Raw genomic sequence first — 20,289 nt, 5'->3', positions numbered from 1 at the left:
ATTGAACATACATCTTAGGTCCTATCGGTGAAAATGAGAAGTATTGATGTAAACAACTGTTAAAATCGATATTTTACCATTTCGCTACATAAAATAACAGCTTTCTATTTAGTATTATTAAGTAATTCAATGTACATAGGCGCTAATTAAAGAATGCACTAAATTGCATTTTCGACTGATGTGCTGCCGAAACTCATCAAACACTTTTAGAATGTATAATGTATATACACAAATGTATAATTTGGTTTCAACGATTTAGCGATTTTGACGTCAACAAATGGCAAGACTTATTTGATGAAAACTATTAAAACAGTGCGAAAATGGCTACCATAAGAATATACTAGATGGCTGTTTTTGGAAAAATACTTTATGACAGTTCTAGGAATATAATTTACCCGGAATAAAAGTTATTTTTGCAAAAAAAAATAATTTAATTATTTATATTAATTAAATGTTTATTTAATTGTTATAAAATGTTTGTTAATTAAAAAATGTGACGTAGATGTTTTGGTAGCACCGGACGGTTTGCATAGATACAGTTCTTATTTATACCTAATTATACTTATAATTAGACATTACAGGTGTGAGAGTCCCAAATAATTATATATAGAAAAAAAATGCATACAAGTAGTGTAGGCAAATAATGGGACTAAATCTTACAAGGCAGGAACCATCCAGTTTGGTTTGAACATCGGTAACTTACATACAGCAATAATATCATACTAATGTAAGTGCATTAGTTTAAGGCGTAATTAACGTAATATAGAGATAAATAACACTGTTGATAACATTTGATGTTATGCCTCATTATGACTGCTTTACTAATACAAGTGTACATGAAGTCAGTATATGTTTCTACAAGATTCGAATGTCAATTCGACGGAAAAAAAAAAGATCTTCTAACTGATATCATTGAACATTCACTGCTGTTCACTACTGAACGATCATATATTCTTAAAATACAAAGAAAAATATTAGTTTAATAAATAATTATCATATATATAATATATTAATCAAATATCTGGTTTCTTGTACATCAAATAGTTCGATGGGCTATATTTCACCACGTTAAGGGTATTATGTATAAGGGTTTTATAGCAAACAGACATTTCAACTATTTCGAATAATAACTATGTATGATAAGAGAACCAAATATGTCAAAGCATGTCTAAACACAGATTATGTAAAGTACTTGATGAAGTATTGTAGTTGCACATGTTTATAAGATTGTAAGATTAGTATTAAGATGAACTTATGGAACTTATATAATGGTAATTTGATACAATAACAGATACACCTTTTCATTCTACATAGTTGCTAAAAGTTTAAGAAAATCATTCAACATTCATCATTAAATTTTTATAATCTAATCCTTTTTTGTGTTGTATTTACTCATCAACTATGTAAAATGAATATTTTGATAGTCCTGTCAAATATAGGCATCTGAATGTTCAAATTATTATCATAAAATTTTTCAATACATTTACCAATTTATACCTTAACACAATTTTGATGTATCTTAACAAATATAGAGAATGCTTTAAATAATATTAATCTCATAGTTCCCAAGAAGCGATTGTTTTATTATTGGGTCCTCCTCTTTAGAGTTATTTCCTGCTTTTATTAATTTTTTTGTCAAGTGTTTTACTTATTGTTCTTCAATACTCCATCACATTTCATGTTTAGTGCGTCTATGATACTCACTTAATTAGGTAAGAGTTATAGTAGTCTTTTTGAAATTATTATTTCAATTACAGTCACTCAGTATCGACGAATTGATTGTGGACAAATTTAGGTTATTACTCTGATTGATGTTTGACTGACTAACATGGCAAATGTTGCGTTTTTATCTCTGGTAAAAACTTAGTAACCCCCATTTAAATTTAAAATAGATGTATTCTTAATAATAAATCTATAGTATATTATTATTATAAATCAATATTTTTGTGAATCTTTATTACAGTCATCTAGCCTAATGATCGAAAATGTCACTTCAAACAACTTCAACACCGCGCTTTCATGTAACATATCTACTGCGACAATCCAAAGTATAAAAAGTCATGTATTAATCGACGAGAACCAAGCGTCATGGCCATCAAGTCTTGCAGCATATATGGTGAGACCAGGAAGGGGTAGTTCATCACAAGCTGCTAAAACCGAATTAAACTGCTTTCGCAGATGTCCGCCGACATCAATTGAACAAATTGAACGACGTATAAAAAAGGCCAGCAGTAGCAAATGACGGACATAAAGTCAGTCTCGTGCATGATAACACTGGGCCGCACGTTGCAACAATTGTAAGCGTGTACCCAGCGTAGTCACCGGAGATAGCACCTTCTGACTACAATTTCCTTACAACAACAAATCGATGCAGCATGGCTTGGCGGGCACGGATTCAAAATGTTGAAAAAGTGTGAAAATAGATCGATTATTAAATCGCCGCCAAACCAACATCGTTCTTTCGCTTCTATATCGTCATTCTGCCAAAAGTTGAGAAAAAGTTCTATGAAATAATAGAAAGTCTTTTGATTAATATATATTGTACCAATTGTTCTCAATAAAGGCCTTTTAAATGTGAAAATGAGGGAATACATGCAAACAGCCAATGATTCAATCAATTCCCTAAAAACCATTATTAATGTTGGTATAACAACCTGCTAGTCACAATGACTAAGACAACAAGGCATTCCTCATATTGACAACATATCAAATACCACAAGGAAGAACCATTCCAGGTACGCCAGTAACCAAGCTGATTAAGGTCGGGTCTATTTAGATGGAAAATAGATGATATCTCGCTGTTCCATACCAAATAAACAGACGGAACAGAGAAGACATACAACAACAACATAATGTTAAGCCCTATATAAATACATAATTAAGAAACCAAACCAAAGCAAACAAGTAAATATTCTGAATAATAAAACCCAAACAGCAGGAAATATAGTAGCAGAGGACATTCTCAGAATCAATTAACTGTTTTAATGTTTACTTAACGATATATCCAATCTAACTACTATATCTAGTCTGTGTCCATTATTAACTCATTAAAAAATATTTTCTTTATCTGTTATTTCATGTAGTACTTACCCAATAGCTAATTTAGAGTAAGAGTAAATGTCGAGACAAAACTGAAAGATATTTTGAACTTACTATAGTGACTATAAAATACTGATCTAATATAAAACACCGAATATCTTAAATGATAACAGGAAACGTAGCAGAAGAGAACGCTTTTTGAATCCAAGCTGAGACATTTTTATAGGCACTATATATAAACTTTTAAATGTGTTTCCACAACTGCTAATAATAAAGAACATAATAAAACATAAAAAACGTTAGGATCAATGTTATATAATATTATGCAATATACAAAAAAAATTAAATAAAATGTACATGTACATAAAATGTAAAGACTAGTTATTTACAAATCATCTTCAATTGCAGTGCTAAAACATTTCTAAAGCAAACATAATGATTAAAAGTCTACTGTAAGCTCTTATTGATATTCATGGTGACGCTGTACCTCTCCCAATCAACATAATAATTTTAAATCCTAAATGTAAAGCCAGCAGATTGTTCAAAGGTTAACAACTACTCTAAGCCCTTGATGACATTCATGATGAGACTAGCCTTTGATGGATACTTATTAATAGCACTTATTTTTAATAATAATGATGATTTTAAAACCCTGAATGTGCGGCCAATGAACCGGTCAACTGTCTACCACTAAACATCCTCAATGATAAAATATGAACAGCAGGAAATGTAATAATGAACATTGAATCCATCTTAAAGATGTTATAACATTGGCCATATAACATTGATATAAGTTGAAAAATACAATATATTGTTTAAAATAATTTCCAATAATATTGTATAATAACAAATATCATTAATAATTATCAATTATATAACTGAACATATCGACCATTTATACAATTATACTGGATCACAACCAAATAATGTTCTATAAAATTAACACAATATTACTATTAAACCTGTCTACATAAAATCATTTAAAAACTGCTTAAAACTAATAACAAGGAAAAAACAAAGATTAGGGAAACATTTATAATTTATGAAATTGGTTGCAGGAATGTGTGCCTTTATATCTAAAAGAAAAAGACCTTCACTTATCCAATAGGTAATGATCAAACAATACATATGTAACAGAAAAGGCCTAAGTAAAAATAAAAGACTTCGAGATATTAAGAATATAATTATCACGGTAAAATATAATGTTATTAAAATCACCTTAAAAATAACAGAAAAATAGGTAACTAATGTGTATGTGAAAATGAAGGACTAGCAGCAATCAACACTATTTTTATTTTTTCTAAAGATGACTTCACTGACCATATCCATCACTGGCAGTAGCTTACTTGCAATGTACAACAAATAGAAAGAACTAGAAAAACATCTAATACAAAATGATTTTTGGGAAGTTCCAATTTCCGACCTACAACCCGACAAAAACACTGGCCTGGGTATACCCATCTCAAACCAGGGTCAGAACAGACGCAATAAAAAAGAGAAAGGTCTCTATGTAAATCGTTAGGAAAGGTTTTACGGCCATCAGATGAGGCCGGGTAAAAGGGGATCCCGTTGTACACGTGCATCTCCAGACCAATAAACTAGCTTATTAAACATTTATCGCGTCTGATAAAAAAAATTAATTTTGTAACTAAATTGTACTAGATACTGAAGGCCTAGTAAAAAAGTACCCTCATAATAAAATTGAATAAGACAGGCTTTCTCTGTAAGCCAATAAACATTGTTTCTACAGAGCACAGGCTCGAAAATGACAATATCAATTGGCTTTTGTTTACATACAATGGAATGTAAACAATAAGATTAAGAAAATTTGTTTATTTACAAAATGATCAAACACAAAATTAGTACAATCATAATAGTGTTAGTAAATCCTCTTTGAATGTTTGAATCCTTACGAAAATAAAAGGTCAATACTTTCAGAGTTAATCCGGTCAAAGTGTCTCTTTATTGGACATTTTATGAATAATCGTTACATTAAAAGATAAAACCAAAAATAACAAACCTTTATCCGACTTCAATGAAATATTTATCATTACCAAAAGAAGAATCCGTTTGTAGGAAACTCACAAAACAAGTTTTAAAACCAAAACCGCTATTCTTTTAGATGGATATTCCACACTTTTTAGTTATTAAAAGAAACTACTCCACTTCCAAATACACGAGCACCCTGTTATTTCAATACCGTATGATTTATCTGAAAATTGTGTGATTCATACTGATTTAATTCGCCACTCACGGTTTCTTTTTCAGATTTTCGACATAAATTCACGCCACAAACATAACACGTCAACGACTGTTTTCACACTGTTATTCTCCTTTCTCTTCGCCTTTAACATTTTTAAAAGCTTTCGATTGAACGAGATAGTTCAAACATTTTACTCTTTAGTTATTGCCGTCTCTCTCTTTGACATTATATTTTTTTCTTTACTCTTATTCATCGAGGTGTTAAATTAATATATTACTTATTTCATACAAATACTATAATATAACATATATAACATCAATATATTATTGTAATTTTCTAGATATATTTATAATTTTATTCCTGTTTTATAATTCCTTCTAATTAAAATTATGAAAAACTATCCTTAATACCTCTAGGATATAAATGTCAAATGTCAATATAGAAATTTGACATACATGGATTGATTTTTGTGTGGTTTTTAGTGTAAATTTACATTTCTTATTGTTCTTTTCTTATCAGAAAATGATATAGAGCGTGATTAGTTTATTTTTTTATTTATCAACATACATAAGTAACATGGGTACCATATCTACAGATCCGCCTCAAATAACACAACAGGGTGAAATAGTAAGTTTTGAATATCAAAAATAATTTTAATATATTCATGACGTTTTACATCAGAAAATGAAAACAATATTGTATTTTTCATGTAATGATTGGTGATAAAGACAAGCCATGTATTAATTATGCCACTATAAATACTTCATTTTTCAAAAACATAATTCTTGTTTTCTTGATTTATTTTTATAGAGTACTACATCACAAACAATTAACTCTGGAGGTGTATCATGTGCTGGAGCCTCTTCTGAGATATCATCTCATCCTGAAACTAATCATATGTTAGCAACCAGCTCATCTCTGGAAGACATACCACCACCAAGGGTTTGTTTCTTTATTTCTTTTATAATGTATAATAGTATATTTATAAACTGTGATGTGGTATATTCAAGGTTAGCATAAACCACATAGTATTGTAATATAAGCACATATTGATGCAACATAATAATATTTATTCTAAAGTTGTATATATCTGTTATTTTAGCCAGATTATTATGCTCCTCCCCCATATGAGGTTGCAACACAGACCACAAAACTGCCCACCTATGAAGAAGTCCAAAGAGAAAAGCATTTAGAAGATGAATTATTTGGCTTGCCAGTTATTGATGCGCCCAACATCGTAAGTTTCTGTTAAAAATTATTGTAGGTCTTGTTTTATTTTATTTTGTTGATTATCTTATTTCTAATAACTTTAAAAATATGTATTTAGTCAACACAATTTAGACCACAAGGTCAAAGGATAGTTCCAATTGATAATGAGGCTGCAGAAGATGTCGATACAAGTCTGCTAGGAACAGATTTCATGTTTTATATTGCATTTTTTGGTGAGTGCATAAAATCAACTGTTAACAAGCAACAGCTGTCTCTTAATAATTCTTATAATAAAAATATAGCTTCTCAATATGTTTGTATAAAACTATTGTTAAACATAGTAACTATTTGCAGTTGCTTTTATATTCAACTGGATTGGCTTTCTGCTTCTTATGTGTTTCTGTCACACAATTGCATCAAGATATGGAGCTTTATCTGGTTTTGGTCTATCACTTGCTAAGTGGACCTTTATTGTGCAACATTCCACAGAACTGGCTTCAAAGGATAACAGCTGGCTATGGTGGTTGATAATGACATTTGGTAAGCTTTAAATGTACTGTAGAATATATATATTCAGAAATGTACATATGCAATTAAATAATTGTATGTTTGTATCTGAGTAGAACACAAATTTGTTTGCTTTTTTATATAAACTATGTATTAACTATTATTATGTTTCATCAATAATTGCTGACTACCTTTTTTCATAGGTTTAATAATCTGTATACGGGCCATACTGCAATATTTGAGCATCAAAAGAGGGTGGCATATGCTATCTGCTAGTCACCAAGAAAGACTCCTATTTTTCTATTAGGTACTAGGCTTTACACATATTAGAAATTGTTATTGTGATTTTATGTATCCCCTGTACTATGTTAGATGTATGTCATAATCATTCCCCCTTAACAAATATACTTATTAGGATTTAATTATTGGTGTTTTGACAAGTTGTTCCTTCAGTGTACCTCACTCCCTCCCAGCATTCACATGTTATGTGCTGCTTCCAGAGTTGGGCAGTATTTGAATTACTTGTAATTAAAATACATAACTATAATACAAATACATATTTTGGTACCAAATTACTTCTTAAAAATATAATTTGTATATGAAATACCTGATTCTGACATTTTGTAAAGCGTAGTATTTCAAATACTTATGGCGTTAAACATCTGAACATAAATACATTAGCAATCTTATTAAGTATCTTTTATAGGATATAAAAGGCAATAGCTGTCCTAAGCAAAATAGGGATTGGTAAATATATCAGTTTGTGTGAGGACGCAAATACAGTGTATTTGTTGTTAAATCTAAATGCTTTCATTATTGTTTGTTTATATATCTAAATTAATACCTTTAAGGCTAGAGTATAATCTATTAGCTTACATAAAAGTTAAATTTAATACCTACTTTACAGAAAAAGGTGAAGAAAATGAACTGGGCTAAGCATAAGCACTTGTTGAGCTCAAAACCCAATCTCTTTAATTTACGAGATTAAAATAGGTTGAATATTCTAGTGCTTAGCGGTCTTCACTAGGTTATAATATGCTACAGACGTCAATGAGCCTGCATATGAATATCGTGACAATTTTACATTTTTATTTAGTAGCACCCGTCTCCATCTAAGAAGACTCCCAGTGTAACACTAACATTTTCCCAGTCAGTAGAATACTTGGAGGAATTCATTGTAATATTGAAAGTATTTGCTACATGTTTATATTACATTCAAGGCAGCAATTGTACCCATGGCAAGCTTCTGTCTACTTTAATGTCTACACGAACCAGATTAGATCGTCTTTGGGACTGCAATTTGAGGCATTTTACTTTTAAGATTTTTGTCACCTGAAATCAATGTACCCATTTTTAAGTTCATCTCATTTTCTTGAAGTATTTTTTCAATTTAGCCATGTGAAGTCTTTCCAAAAAATCTATGGGTAAACTGCATTAATTTCATCATCAGTTGGCTTAGCATTGATGTTTTGGTTCCCGATTAAAAGGCCTATATACAACATACCACAAACCAAATTTTTAATATTTTTTAAAGTGACAGGGCAGTCCTACTTCTACTATGATAATAACGGGCCTGAATTCTACCTTGGCGTGGTTGTAAATTTATGTTTATAGATATATATATATATATATATATATATATATATATGTTTTTAAACCCTACAAATTTCATAACTTATTAAGACTCTATTTGGTAAAAGTAATAGAGTAACTTACCAGACTTTATAAATTAAAGATGCTTCAGTGTTTAATTAGGAATATGGGAATTTTATTGAAACAAATATGTATACAATGCAAATATTTTAAATTTACATACATTCTTTTCTTATTGCGGGGGTGACACCCAGACCAAGGGAATAAGTTCACAGTAAAACTACAGTCTTTCTGACAGATTATTTTATTCGATCCTAATTTATTCTTAAACTTTATGGTACTTTCATTGGGAGATGTAAGAGAACACTGAAGTTTTTACTTCATCCATCATTTGAGCCATTAACTTGTTCAATATCAGTCACGATCCTCGATGAGTCCAGTTATTCAAAGTCAAAAGTTAGGCGAACTAGCGGAGTCTTTTATTGTTTCTTTTAAAAAAACTGGTAGAAAAATATATTATCGATATACTGTTAAACTTAATGAACGACTCGGAAGCGTTACGAGTATGTAAGCGTTAAGACATTTGTACAATAAAACTATTTAGGTACAAGTGTATAGGGGCGGGAGCGCTAAAGCCAAATTTCAGCTCGGAGATTCGCTTATCTCTGAGTCTATACTAGTATGAGAATTGGGTGTCTGTATCCTATTGGTTTGTAACCTGGAAAGGACAGAAAAATCTATAATGTTGTAATAATGGGATAAGATAGGGTTGTACAAGATGCCTCAAAAGAAAGCTAATATTTTTAATAAACTGGTAGAAATATTCGAGATTTCCGCTTCCGACTTAAATGATACGCCAAGCATTTCTTCCATTTATCATCATCATTAACCCACAGCTTCCCAACCTGTTTCTGCCGCCTGGTAATCAGTCGCAGCTGTTTGCTGTATCTTCCACAAAGTTATTTTTGTCCCAGAAGTATGTAAGAAATGCATTCCCAACTGTGCATTGATTGTCGCATTGTAAACCATGGACAGAAACATGTCAAGCATCAAATTTGAAAGACATCAAGCTTGCAGATGCCAGACTGTAACAGTAACCAAGTCTTGAAGTCACACAGAAGGATCCGCCAGATAAGCATTTAGCGAAAGAAGCGGATTTTAGTATTGATTGTAAAATGTTCTCTTTTCCATATGCACCATCTTAGAGAAACAAATTCTAGTGCAGCTTGACCATTCGGTTTATTACTTCAACTACAAAACCATGTCCTTCTTCTATATAACTCGCTTTCACTTACTCTAACCCATTGATTAGAGATTTACAATAACAGGCGATCCATTAATTGCCAATACTTTCTTCATTAACTCGCAAGTCATATAGCTCAACAATGCGAATTATATCATGAAGAATGCTAGAAGACCCCACATCTGTATCAGCGAATATAGCGCTATCATCAGGGAACATCAGATCGACCAAGAAATTTGTTGCAACATATTGAACGCCGTGTTCAACAACTTCCAACACCATTCCAGTAAGCTTCTCTTTCTAGTTTTAATTTTTGCCCAATATGTCTATTTAATTTTCAGTGTTTCTCGAGATCGAGATTCGATCTTCTACCATTTGTAGATATTCGTCGGATAGCCAGTGTTTTATTTTATAGCGAGCTTGTACTTTAATGCCACGCTGAATAATTGTTTTAGATATTTGATTTTCTGATGTATCAATATCTGCATCATTTAAGTGTTCTATATAGTGCCAGGGATTTATTTGTAGTTTCAATCTGAAACTCCAATATTTTGGAACATTGGCCACGACAATCAGAGAGGCCAAAGTCGTTAGAAACAATACAAAGTTGGAGAGTAGAGAATGTTAACTTCAAATGTGCTTTTAATATGTGCAGATCACCATTACATCGCATTTTACAGCCCTACAAAATTCACCTGGCACAATAATTGATGCGCCAAGATGACAGACAGAGGTTTGACTTCATAAACAATTTTCTGAATGTTTTACTAACATCTTGTTTTTGGGTAAACATAATTGTTGCTCCATGGCTGCAACGAATTTTAAATGCAATCATCAGAAACCCCTTCATAAGCGTAAAGTTGCCTTTTCTGATACAACGTGGGCGCAAAGAACTATTAACCTTCAATTATATTTAGACTATACTATTATTATGAAATGTATAAATTGTGTATTATAAAATTAAAAACGCGTTTTCAATAGACAATAGTTTAATTTTTTTCCCAAACTTTATTTTAAGACATCTTGTAGAGAACGACAAAATTAACATACCATTCTTCGCCAGTGACATGCTTTGTTGGCGTGATTTGCTGAATTTCAGCATCTTTATGATTATGCACATCGGACACGTTGCTTTCTATTGACGTATCAGTGGTGAATTGTTGGTGCAATCCCACTTCCGTCGATGACTGAGACTCATCATCAGTACAACACTTTGGCAAACACTTTGTTGTATTACCATTCTGACATGATTTTCTTACAGAGGCTCGAGCACCACCTAAATCTACTTCCGATTCTGAGGTATCACTGTTTAAAGACTGGTCTAAATTATCATAACTGCAATAAAGAAATTGTACATTATTTCTTCCTAGAAAAATTGTGTGTTAATTAAACATATTACCTTGCATTCCTATACGTAGGACTAATATCTTGATTATTATCGGAATCTTCGTTATTTTCGCAGTCCTTTTCAATGGCATAAAGATCGTCGCCCAAACTTGTCCAGAAGGGCTCAAAGGTGGGAGTTAAGTTGCGGCGATTGAGGCTCAAATCGAGGTTCTTTTTGGCTTTGAACGTCGGCTTTCTCTCGATCAATATGTTGATCGAATTATCCTTAATACTTCCTGGTATTTCCTTGACGCGCTTATCTTTCGCGTCGAGATAAAGAACATGGTCAAGAACACGATGTTGTTTCTTTACTTCTATTTTTCGTTTTTTTCCTCTAAAATTAAAACATGCTATAAATGTACCATTCAACTTTACTAGCTAACATTGAATAAACCAGAAGGATTACATTTTTTTGTAGAGTCCTTAGTGGGCTTATTGAACAACAGTATAATTAAGGCAAATAAGACTTAATTCTTACTTGTGCTCCAGTGATATATGTTCATGATATTCTTTTTTTGATAAAAATGCAAGATCACAGTGTAAACAGGGTATAGAGTAAGCAATATGTCTGCTCGTGTGGTCCTGTAGATCATCAATATTTAGTTGCCTCTTTCCGCAAATAGGGCAAATAGGGAACGAGTTATCGTGAATTCTTTGATGCATTTTCAGATGTGCTCTATACCAAATTAATTTTATCAATTACAAAATAGGAATATGCTAGAATATTGAAATACATACTTGGTGAGATAATTTGTATTGCAGGTGTCACACTCATAATATGCCTGATATCCATGCTCTTTAACCATATGGCTAGTGTACTTTCCAACATTATACTCATATTCCATACAGTGAGGACAGTAAAACTAAAATATAAGCCAGTTATAACTGCTTGAAAAAGAAAAAAGTACAATTACCTCGGCATGTCTACTAATAGCTCTAGTTTTTATATTTTTCAATCTTCCTTTCTCATCAAACTTCAACTCTGGTAATTTATAGTCCAAATCTTTTTCATTGCTGCTTAAACAAAAACGCAATAATCATATTAAACTAAAGAAATCCCATTACTTACTCATGAAAGGCATTTTCGCTTCGTACGCGTCGTAATCCACCAGGTGTAACTTCATTGTTCTTATAATTGGGTACAGATTTTGGCCTTCCCCTAGGCCTATGCATTAATCGAGCAACCTCTGCATTAGCCAAGTCTGCATTGGCAGAAGCTAAACAATAATTGTATCAATATATCATATCAATATATGACATATAATGACAGCTTGATTGTTATATTACCTATGCTTCTGGCACTAGGAGCTCTTTTCCTGTGATAACGATCTATTCTTATATCTCCATTGTATTCAGGATATTGAGAAACAAGGCCATCTGTAGAAGCTGGCGTTAAACTTGGTGTAAATGGAGGATTAAGAAAAACATATTTACTTAAGTACCCAGGTGTACTTCTATTGATAAACTCCCAATATCTTCCTGAAACAGTAGCCACATCAATTTAGTCTCATTAATTTTTTCTCTTAATTACCATAGTTTATATTTCTAAATTGGCTCTTATTCAAAACTACTTCAACTAGAATACGTCGAATGTTGGCAAAATCATCTAACATTATTTTGCATTTACCGCAAACTCGATCATCTGGATGTAAATGATCTATAACCTAAAATATTATTTAAAATACTTGATTATTTTAATAGTTTTTATATTTATTTGGTCAAATATTTTTAGTTTGTCTTATGTTAATACATGAAACATAAATTGTTAGTGAAAGAGAGTTGTTAATGAACAGATCCCCTAAATATCAAAATTGTTTACATACTTCTGATCCCAATATTTCTTCAAGATCATCCTTAACTGTTGCTTGTTCTTCACCAAATTCTTCAAAAATATTACAGCCCTTTTCTACTGTACGTTTACAAGTAATACACCTCATAACTGTAATTTTTTTCCTTAAACTAATATAACAGTCATCAAAGTTTCCAAAAAAATAATAAAATTTAACCTGAAAATATACAAACAGTTTTGTTTAATATTTTCCCTTTAATTCTATTACAGTCTAATTATGGAGAATCATAGCATGCGCACAAGTCTTTTAATTTGCAACATTGCCTGTTCTTGCAAACCGTACGTACCTTTAAGGAATATAATATATATAATTAGATTATATTTATAGATATATATCAATATATATTTATAAATTAAATCTTGAATGCGCAAAATAGAAAAATACCATACTACTTTATGTGTCAATTATGTTTTCGTTGAGACTCAAGTTAAAATGTTTTGATAGATTTTTTATCTCCTAAATTTTATATTAATACAAATATGCAATTATATATCAATATAATTAACATTGCAGTTATTACAAACTAGTTATAACCTCAGAATAGACAGATTTATTGTTTATTTGTTTTGTGGTTATAGTAAATTAGTTGTGTATTCAAACAGTATAAAACATATTCTCTCCTGGAAACTAAAGACCAAATTTAACTAACTTTATTATTCAATAGTTTTAGTATATATATCAGGTCTAGGTAGTTTAACCTTTTATAAACATATTTAATTTTAAAAGAAAAAAGAGAAAATAAAACAATATGACAGGTAAAATCTTTCAGGGCACTAAAAAATATCGTCATTGTTTCCTCTTTGAATCTGTTCAACAGATAAAAACAACACGGAAACATCTCTCAATTTATTCAATAAAAGCAATGAATGCCATCCAAACACATTGCATTAAGTCTGTGTGCACACACATATACAATCATGGCTATATTCTTTTAACATTTCATATTGTCCTTTCATTACAATTAACAAAAACAATCTGCCTTTAAAATGGTGTATGTGCATGTTTCAACGCTCACCCTTTGATACAAATGGATTTCGTAAATGGCAACGTCGCGCAGCCAGTCAGAAACTAACGAAGAATAACGAATGGCGATTATGATTCTCCAAAATTAGCAACTGCTCTTTAACTCGATTTAAGTTTTTTTTAACATTGCTGTATAAATATATTATATGATCAAATTATAGAGTATATTATTCTGTAGATAAAATAACCGAATAACAAGTGTATTTAATATTTTGTTGTAGGAAGGCTCAAAATATCGTTATATTTATTATATTTGTCTTATATAATTCTTATTTTTATTTGATTTTTTTTTAAATATCGATATTTTTTGCCAATATCTTTTTGGCACATTTGTCGGCATTTTTGTAATTCAATATGTTAAAATATATATATATATATATATATATATATATATATATATATATATATATGTATATATAGATATATATAGATAATGTTTGCAATATATATATATATATATATATATATATATATATATATATATATATATTGCAAACATTATCTCTTAAACATTATAAAAAAACATTTTAATTGTTTATGTTTTTGAGTGTTTATATATAAAAATATCAATATATATTGTAAAAAAAATATCGACTTTTTATCTACGATATATCGTAATATCGATATATCTGTTGCTTGTCGACACCTCAACTCTACAGGTTTCTATATGATGAATCTATACTAACTAATCAAATGTCGCGTTTTCAGCGCTCCCAATGTTTGAATCGACGAAAACATTTCTCCAAAGTTTACTATAGCGTTTATGTTTCGCCGAAGAAGATGAATTTATAACACAACCTTGTTCATTAAAGTAAATTTAGTACAAATAATCATTAGAATCTTGAAAATTTACAAGAAAATAGAAAGTCTATTTATGATTTGTAGGGTTTTTGGTGTATTGTATTATGATATAATTATAAGGTTTAAGTAGCTGTTAATATTACATTTATATAACAAAATGGATCAGATGCTTCCTAGCCCTGGCTTTAGTATACCTAGTATTGGTAACTATTATTTAAAATTATTTTTAGAAATATAAAATACTTGCCGTAAAAATTGTTGTATGCTACATCAAACAATAAGTGTTCCTAAACTGTATATACAATCCTATATAGGTACACCTTTACATCAGCCAGAAGAAGATCAACAAATTTTACCAAATGCTTTACAACAGCAGCAGCAGTCTCAACCAGTTACCAGTCAAGTACCATCACTAGCACCAATGGGGGGATTAACACCAACTTTAGGTTTAGGAATGGGCAATGCTATGTCAATGCCTCACACAAAATATGTAACAGGTTTTACACTACCTATGTCGAACATACATAGTGGAATGACGCCACAGACACCAGTGAGTAAACTAAATATATTAGCTAGCTTAGCAAAATGGGTTTCTGTGCTTTATTAAATGATTCATAAATTATGAATGTTATTACAAGATAAAACAAGAACAATGGATTTATTGAGTAGATAAATCACTAGTTTTTTTTTATCAAACTATATATATATATATATATATATATATATATATATATATATATGTGTCATGTCATTATAGCAACATACTATGATGTCACCAATGGTAAACTTAGGAGGATCAGGAGCTGGTGGTACCACACCTAGTATAGGAGGCCCCGCAACACCATCCCCTATGACCCCTATGACACCTCATTCTGCAGATCCTGGAATTGTACCCCAATTACAGTATGTGCGAATAACTTCAGAAAGTTCATAGTTAACGTTTCTAATTTACTTTTTTCTAGGAACATCGTATCAACTGTAAACTTAAACTGCAAACTGGACTTGAAGAAAATTGCATTACATGCCAGAAATGCAGAATACAATCCAAAACGTTTTGCCGCTGTGATAATGCGAATAAGAGAACCAAGAACTACAGCCCTAATATTTAGCTCAGGGAAGATGGTATGTACAGGGGCAAAGAGCGAAGAAGATTCAAGGCTGGCAGCAAGGAAATATGCCCGGATAATACAGAAACTCGGATTTCCCGCCAAGTTCTTGGATTTTAAAATACAGGTGAATATTGTAGGTAATAGTAATATAATGCAGTATCATACAAATTTCTGTTTGAAAACTATCATTTCTGAAGTCATACATTCGGTTATTATGGTATTTTAAAACAGAATTTGAAGTTGTAGATTAAACATTAGGTTAAACATTTCAAAGGAAATATTTACAGTTTTTTTCGGTATTAGTGTATAGCGTTTAAAATCAAAATATCTATATAGTAAGTTAAGTATAGAAGAATTTCCTACTGAAGTGCTTATTTAATACACAAAAAATGGGAAAACTGGCAATCAAATATATAATCAAGAAATAAAACAGATGAAAATATCACTAAGTAGGTATTTACTATATACATATTGAACCTTTTATAGTAAAATACAATTAAATGCCTCTCAGTATTATTCCGTGGGAGTCACGCTCTGCAAGGAAAAATAAACGCCCTAGTTTTAAATTAAATTGTGGGTGGTTTTTATTTCACTTAAACTTGAAAGATCAACCAATATTTACTTATTTACATTCTAAATCCATTTTTTAATTTGAAGTAATTTATTTAATCTGGTGTTTCCATAATCCCAAATGTCGATTTGCTATCTTTAAATATAACTAATAACTAAATTTTTTTAATATTACAGAATATGGTAGGCAGTTGTGATGTAAAATTCCCCATCAGATTAGAAGGCTTGGTTTTGACGCACGGTTCTTTCAGTTCCTACGAGCCGGAGCTGTTCCCTGGACTAATTTACCGTATGGTAAAACCCAGGATTGTATTATTGATATTCGTTTCGGGAAAAGTGGTATTAACTGGTGCTAAAGTACGACAAGAAATATATGAGGCATTTGATAACATCTATCCAATCCTGAAGAGTTTCAAGAAGCAATGATTCTTCGCTATTTTCATTAAACATTTAACTAAGAGTGTAAGTGGAAAATGTGATAGCAACAGTGTTAAATATTTTAGAGGGTTTCGTTACTTCGTGTGCCTTTACCATAACTTAAAATTTAGCGTGTAAATTTTCTTTGAGTCTTTGACGTATCTTTTTTTTATCTACTCGTGATAGCATTATCAGCTTTACTTAATTTGTGAGTATCCAGGGATATCACTAATAATATCATATTTCCAATAATATTAGTTAATGACTATTATTGATAATCAACAAATGGAAATAATATTTTTGCATAATTTCAAAGATATGCAAAGTGTAACAATTTCTACAAGGAATATTTTATGTACTGTGTACAGAAGTAGAGAATGTCTTTAATCTGTTTAAGCCATTTATTACAACTGTATTATAAATATATATTCAAAGTTTTCATTCAATAAATATGTTTTGTAATTATTTTTCTGTTTAAATATGTGTATATATGGGCCAAGTCAGGTAATAAACATTTTATATGAATTTGGTTTGCTTGGGTAAAATAATCAAGTCGCTTTATAATATGAAGTATATCTTGTTATGTTTATTACACTATCATGGGGATCTACACTAAATTAATAAAAAAACTTGCTGTTTATGCAAAACTAAGGATTATGCAGGTGAGCCTCAACGACTTCCGGAAATAAACTTCTAAAAAATTGAGGATAATAAGTTGTGAAGATTGGTATATATCGTAAATATTTATTAATAATTATTTGTTTACTTATATCAACATATTTCATAACAAGAGTCTGGAGAATCATAGGGTGTACACAAAGGTTTGAATTTGCAACGTTGGCGGTTATTGTAAATTAAACCTAACTTTGAAGAATATAATATAAATAGATTATATATTAATTATAAATTATCTTGCATTCACAAATAAACCTAATTAATCAATATCTTTTATTTTAAAATAATTTTGAAAGGAAAAATGAGAAATAAAACAATACATGATTATTTATCAATATATCAACATTTAATCTAGATTTCTTCCACGCCACTAAAATTTATCTGTAGTGCTTGTTCATCAGAAGAAATGAGGATTTAGTTGTTCATTCAACATAATCTTTCCAGACCTTAAATTTTTCAATCAAACCAAGCTTCAATGGTTCTTATTCAATTTTAATGTTGTGGAATAACTCTATATGAATAGCGGCTGCGATTTTGATGATATATGCTCGTATAAAATATAATGAACTTAGAATTAAATCCAATTCGCAAAATTAAAAGAGAAATTGAATAGATACGCAACTGACTTTTGACTCTATTGAACCAGTGTCACAAAACATTGAAATATAGAATGAAAACTTAAATGGGCACACCTGTAGTCATGATCTCAGTGTACTACCACACCGCCAGAGGGCCGCTGATAAAAATATTATTAGATTTCCTCCTGTCGATTTAAATTATAAATGTCAAAATATAACGTGAGCGTTTGTAATGATAGAATAAAAAAATTTTTATTATATGTTTGTAATAGACATAGAATAAAGAAAATTTTTTTATTCTATGGTAATAGTGTTTTAAGTAAATTGAAAAAAATATAACTAGTATTTAAATAAAATATTTTATTGATATTGTATTTTTTAATTTCCCCCTGTAGTATAAATAAACTTCATTCATATTTCTTAATCCACCTCGTATTAAATAAGCCGGCTATCCGCGACCTCTGGTGGCGTGGCAGAGCATAATTTGGTCTTAACACAGTCTTATACATGGGAAATTGCATTCTAAGTCTGTATATTTTGTAACCAGGATTCCGAATATTATTTAGTGAATAACTGATTACACCAAGTAATTAAACATGGCCCTTCGAGTCGTTGGAACTATAAAGCACAATGATGATATCTGTAATTAGGTTAGTAGTGTAAGAGTACAAGAGATGTCAGAACAAGCAAAATACGGGTACTTCTTGTTATGTATATTTTGTAAATAAAGTTAGTCTGTGCGGGAAATTCGACGAAGTTGTTTCATTCCAATAATACGTGGGTCATCAAGAATAAGTATATAGTGAAAAGTGAAATGTTAAGTGAGTTTTTCCTAAAGTATGTAGAGGAAAAATTATTTAAGTAATCCCGTAAAGATACCTAACAGCTTCTAAATATTCCAAGTATATAATAGCTATAGACTATTCAAAGTTATTTTGTACGTATGTCATCAAAATGTTTAATGTATTGCCTACCGCAGTTTGTAAATTCGTTTCAGAATCAACCAATATTTTCCTCATTTTATTCTATTTAAAAAGATACACAATTTTGTCTAATTAGTTTGAACATATAAAAGAATGAGTCTGTCAAAATCGTCCGGTTGCCAGACGTATGCAAAATTCTTGAAAGCAATAGTGAAAAGAGTTTATAACTCTAACCTATAAACTATTGTAGTTTTTAGATGTACTATAATGTTAAAATAAATTATATTTTATTTCTTGTTCAATTATTTTTATTTAGAATTTATTCTATTTTATTAGAATTTTATTATATGTCAAAGCCAAACTGAACTAAAATTCAGAGTTGATGCGGCAACATTGCGATATTTTGATATCACAAATTTAAATGACGTATGTACAAAATAACTTTGAACAGACTATAAGTTGTACCTGTACGTATTAACGTCTGTACTCTGTGAAGTTTCCAAATATAAATGTACCCCTATTTAATGGATCTTTACAAAATTTGCTCGAATTCAAAGGGTCATTTTTCATTTCTTTATACACAATGGGAATATTTTGTACACAATCTTGTAAATCAAAAACAAACACAAATCCTTCCTTAAATGATTGATTGATGATCATTGTTGAATTCAAAAGTTGAATTCAATATCTTGAAGATTTAGATCAAAATCGCATGGAGGAACGACACGATAGTAATTTTAGAGGTCTAGTCCTACAACTAGACCTAGAATTAATATAGAAATTTGACTAGTGTTAAATGGCCAATGTGTACATTTTACAAAATTGAACAGTATATTCATTTATGCTCTTCATTTTTAAATTATCCTGTTGAAAAGCGATGTGATATAGTTATCTCTTTAAGAATATGTTTAAAACCTATCAATATTAGTAAAAATTGCCTACGACCAACCTATCAAAACATATTAAAGTTAGTGCTCAAGAACTTAATGAGGAATATAAAAAATGTCATAATAATATTGAAAATGCATCTTCCTCTTTGATTAATGCCAATAAAGTATTTTTAACATTTCTGCTAATTGTGACGTGAATGAGGTTTTACCATCAACAGTTCACTTCTGTATCTTGGACCCTTTTAGTAACAAACATACTATACGAATAATGTT

The 20,289-nt window shown here is 30.4% G+C and overlaps 4 protein-coding genes across 13 annotated transcripts in view; 2 read left to right on the top strand and 2 right to left on the bottom strand.

The window, feature by feature from the left end:
* LOC143191377 (uncharacterized) overlaps positions 1–5,463 on the bottom strand; it is a 181,484-nt gene extending 176,021 nt beyond the window's left edge. For 3 of the 7 annotated variants that reach the window (XM_076396376.1, XM_076396386.1, XM_076396392.1), the window contains exon 1: positions 5,060–5,463. The gene's annotated coding sequence lies outside the window, so the exon portion shown is untranslated. The remainder of the gene's footprint in view (positions 1–5,059) is intronic. The other 4 variants (XM_076396389.1, XM_076396381.1, XM_076396387.1 and 1 more) reach the window with 2 other exon arrangements.
* A 223-nt stretch (positions 5,464–5,686) lies between these two features.
* On the top strand, positions 5,687–7,380 carry Ndfip (Nedd4 family interacting protein). 2 transcript variants are annotated; one of them, XM_076396394.1, is made up of 6 exons: positions 5,689–5,869; positions 6,053–6,184; positions 6,345–6,479; positions 6,570–6,684; positions 6,806–6,991; positions 7,162–7,380. In XM_076396394.1, the coding sequence occupies exons 1-6, from the start codon at positions 5,819–5,821 to the stop codon at positions 7,263–7,265; spliced, it is 723 nt and encodes a 240-aa protein (XP_076252509.1). In that variant the 5' UTR covers positions 5,689–5,818; the 3' UTR covers positions 7,266–7,380. The 2 variants fall into 2 exon arrangements, with proteins under 2 accessions (XP_076252510.1, XP_076252509.1); XM_076396395.1 differs by lacking the exon at positions 6,806–6,991 and having other exon boundaries at positions 5,687–5,869.
* A 1,667-nt stretch (positions 7,381–9,047) lies between these two features.
* LOC143191375 (uncharacterized) lies at positions 9,048–15,238 on the bottom strand. 3 transcript variants are annotated; one of them, XM_076396367.1, is made up of 11 exons: positions 15,102–15,238; positions 13,004–13,186; positions 12,712–12,844; positions 12,468–12,659; positions 12,250–12,397; positions 12,095–12,194; positions 11,919–12,043; positions 11,659–11,856; positions 11,194–11,514; positions 10,845–11,129; positions 9,048–9,269 (listed from the first exon to the last, which is right to left on the bottom strand). In XM_076396367.1, exons 2-11 carry the CDS (start codon positions 13,115–13,117, stop codon positions 9,194–9,196), a joined length of 1,692 nt encoding a protein of 563 aa, XP_076252482.1. In that variant the 5' UTR covers positions 13,118–13,186; positions 15,102–15,238; the 3' UTR covers positions 9,048–9,193. The 3 variants fall into 3 exon arrangements, with proteins under 3 accessions (XP_076252482.1, XP_076252485.1, XP_076252484.1); XM_076396370.1 differs by lacking the exon at positions 15,102–15,238 and having other exon boundaries at positions 12,468–12,557; positions 12,615–12,659; positions 13,004–13,224; XM_076396369.1 differs by lacking the exon at positions 15,102–15,238 and adding an exon at positions 13,187–13,216 and having other exon boundaries at positions 13,004–13,139.
* LOC143191376 (uncharacterized) lies at positions 14,805–17,415 on the top strand. The gene is made up of 5 exons (XM_076396371.1): positions 14,805–15,057; positions 15,169–15,404; positions 15,612–15,757; positions 15,817–16,087; positions 16,711–17,415. The coding sequence occupies exons 1-5, from the start codon at positions 15,012–15,014 to the stop codon at positions 16,957–16,959; spliced, it is 948 nt and encodes a 315-aa protein (XP_076252486.1). The 5' UTR covers positions 14,805–15,011; the 3' UTR covers positions 16,960–17,415.
* The last annotated feature ends 2,874 nt before the right edge of the window (positions 17,416–20,289 follow it).

The sequence above is a fragment of the Rhynchophorus ferrugineus genome, unplaced genomic scaffold (assembly GCF_030347505.1).
Source record: "Rhynchophorus ferrugineus isolate W39M unplaced genomic scaffold, kcgeb_rfMv2 rfM2, whole genome shotgun sequence".
Taxonomy (NCBI): Eukaryota; Metazoa; Arthropoda; class Insecta; order Coleoptera; family Curculionidae; genus Rhynchophorus; species Rhynchophorus ferrugineus.
Note: the sequence above shows the minus strand (reverse complement) of the source record. Positions and strands in the feature narration are given on the sequence as shown.

Coding starts and splice junctions, on each gene's coding strand:
- Ndfip (XM_076396394.1), top strand. CDS start 5,819: ATGGGTACCATATCTACAGATCCGCCTCAAATAACACAACAGGGTGAA. Junction 5,870..6,052: donor TAACACAACAGGGTGAAATA/GTAAGTTTTGAA, acceptor TTATTTTTATAG/AGTACTACATCACAAACAAT. Junction 6,480..6,569: donor TTATTGATGCGCCCAACATC/GTAAGTTTCTGT, acceptor ATATGTATTTAG/TCAACACAATTTAGACCACA.
- LOC143191375 (XM_076396367.1), bottom strand. CDS start 13,117: ATGAGGTGTATTACTTGTAAACGTACAGTAGAAAAGGGCTGTAATATT. Junction 12,195..12,249: donor AGCGAAAATGCCTTTCATGA/GTAAGTAATGGG, acceptor TTGTTTAAGCAG/CAATGAAAAAGATTTGGACT. Junction 11,857..11,918: donor AATACAAATTATCTCACCAA/GTATGTATTTCA, acceptor AATTTGGTATAG/AGCACATCTGAAAATGCATC.
- LOC143191376 (XM_076396371.1), top strand. CDS start 15,012: ATGGATCAGATGCTTCCTAGCCCTGGCTTTAGTATACCTAGTATTG. Junction 15,758..15,816: donor GGAATTGTACCCCAATTACA/GTATGTGCGAAT, acceptor ACTTTTTTCTAG/GAACATCGTATCAACTGTAA. Junction 16,088..16,710: donor TCTTGGATTTTAAAATACAG/GTGAATATTGTA, acceptor TTAATATTACAG/AATATGGTAGGCAGTTGTGA.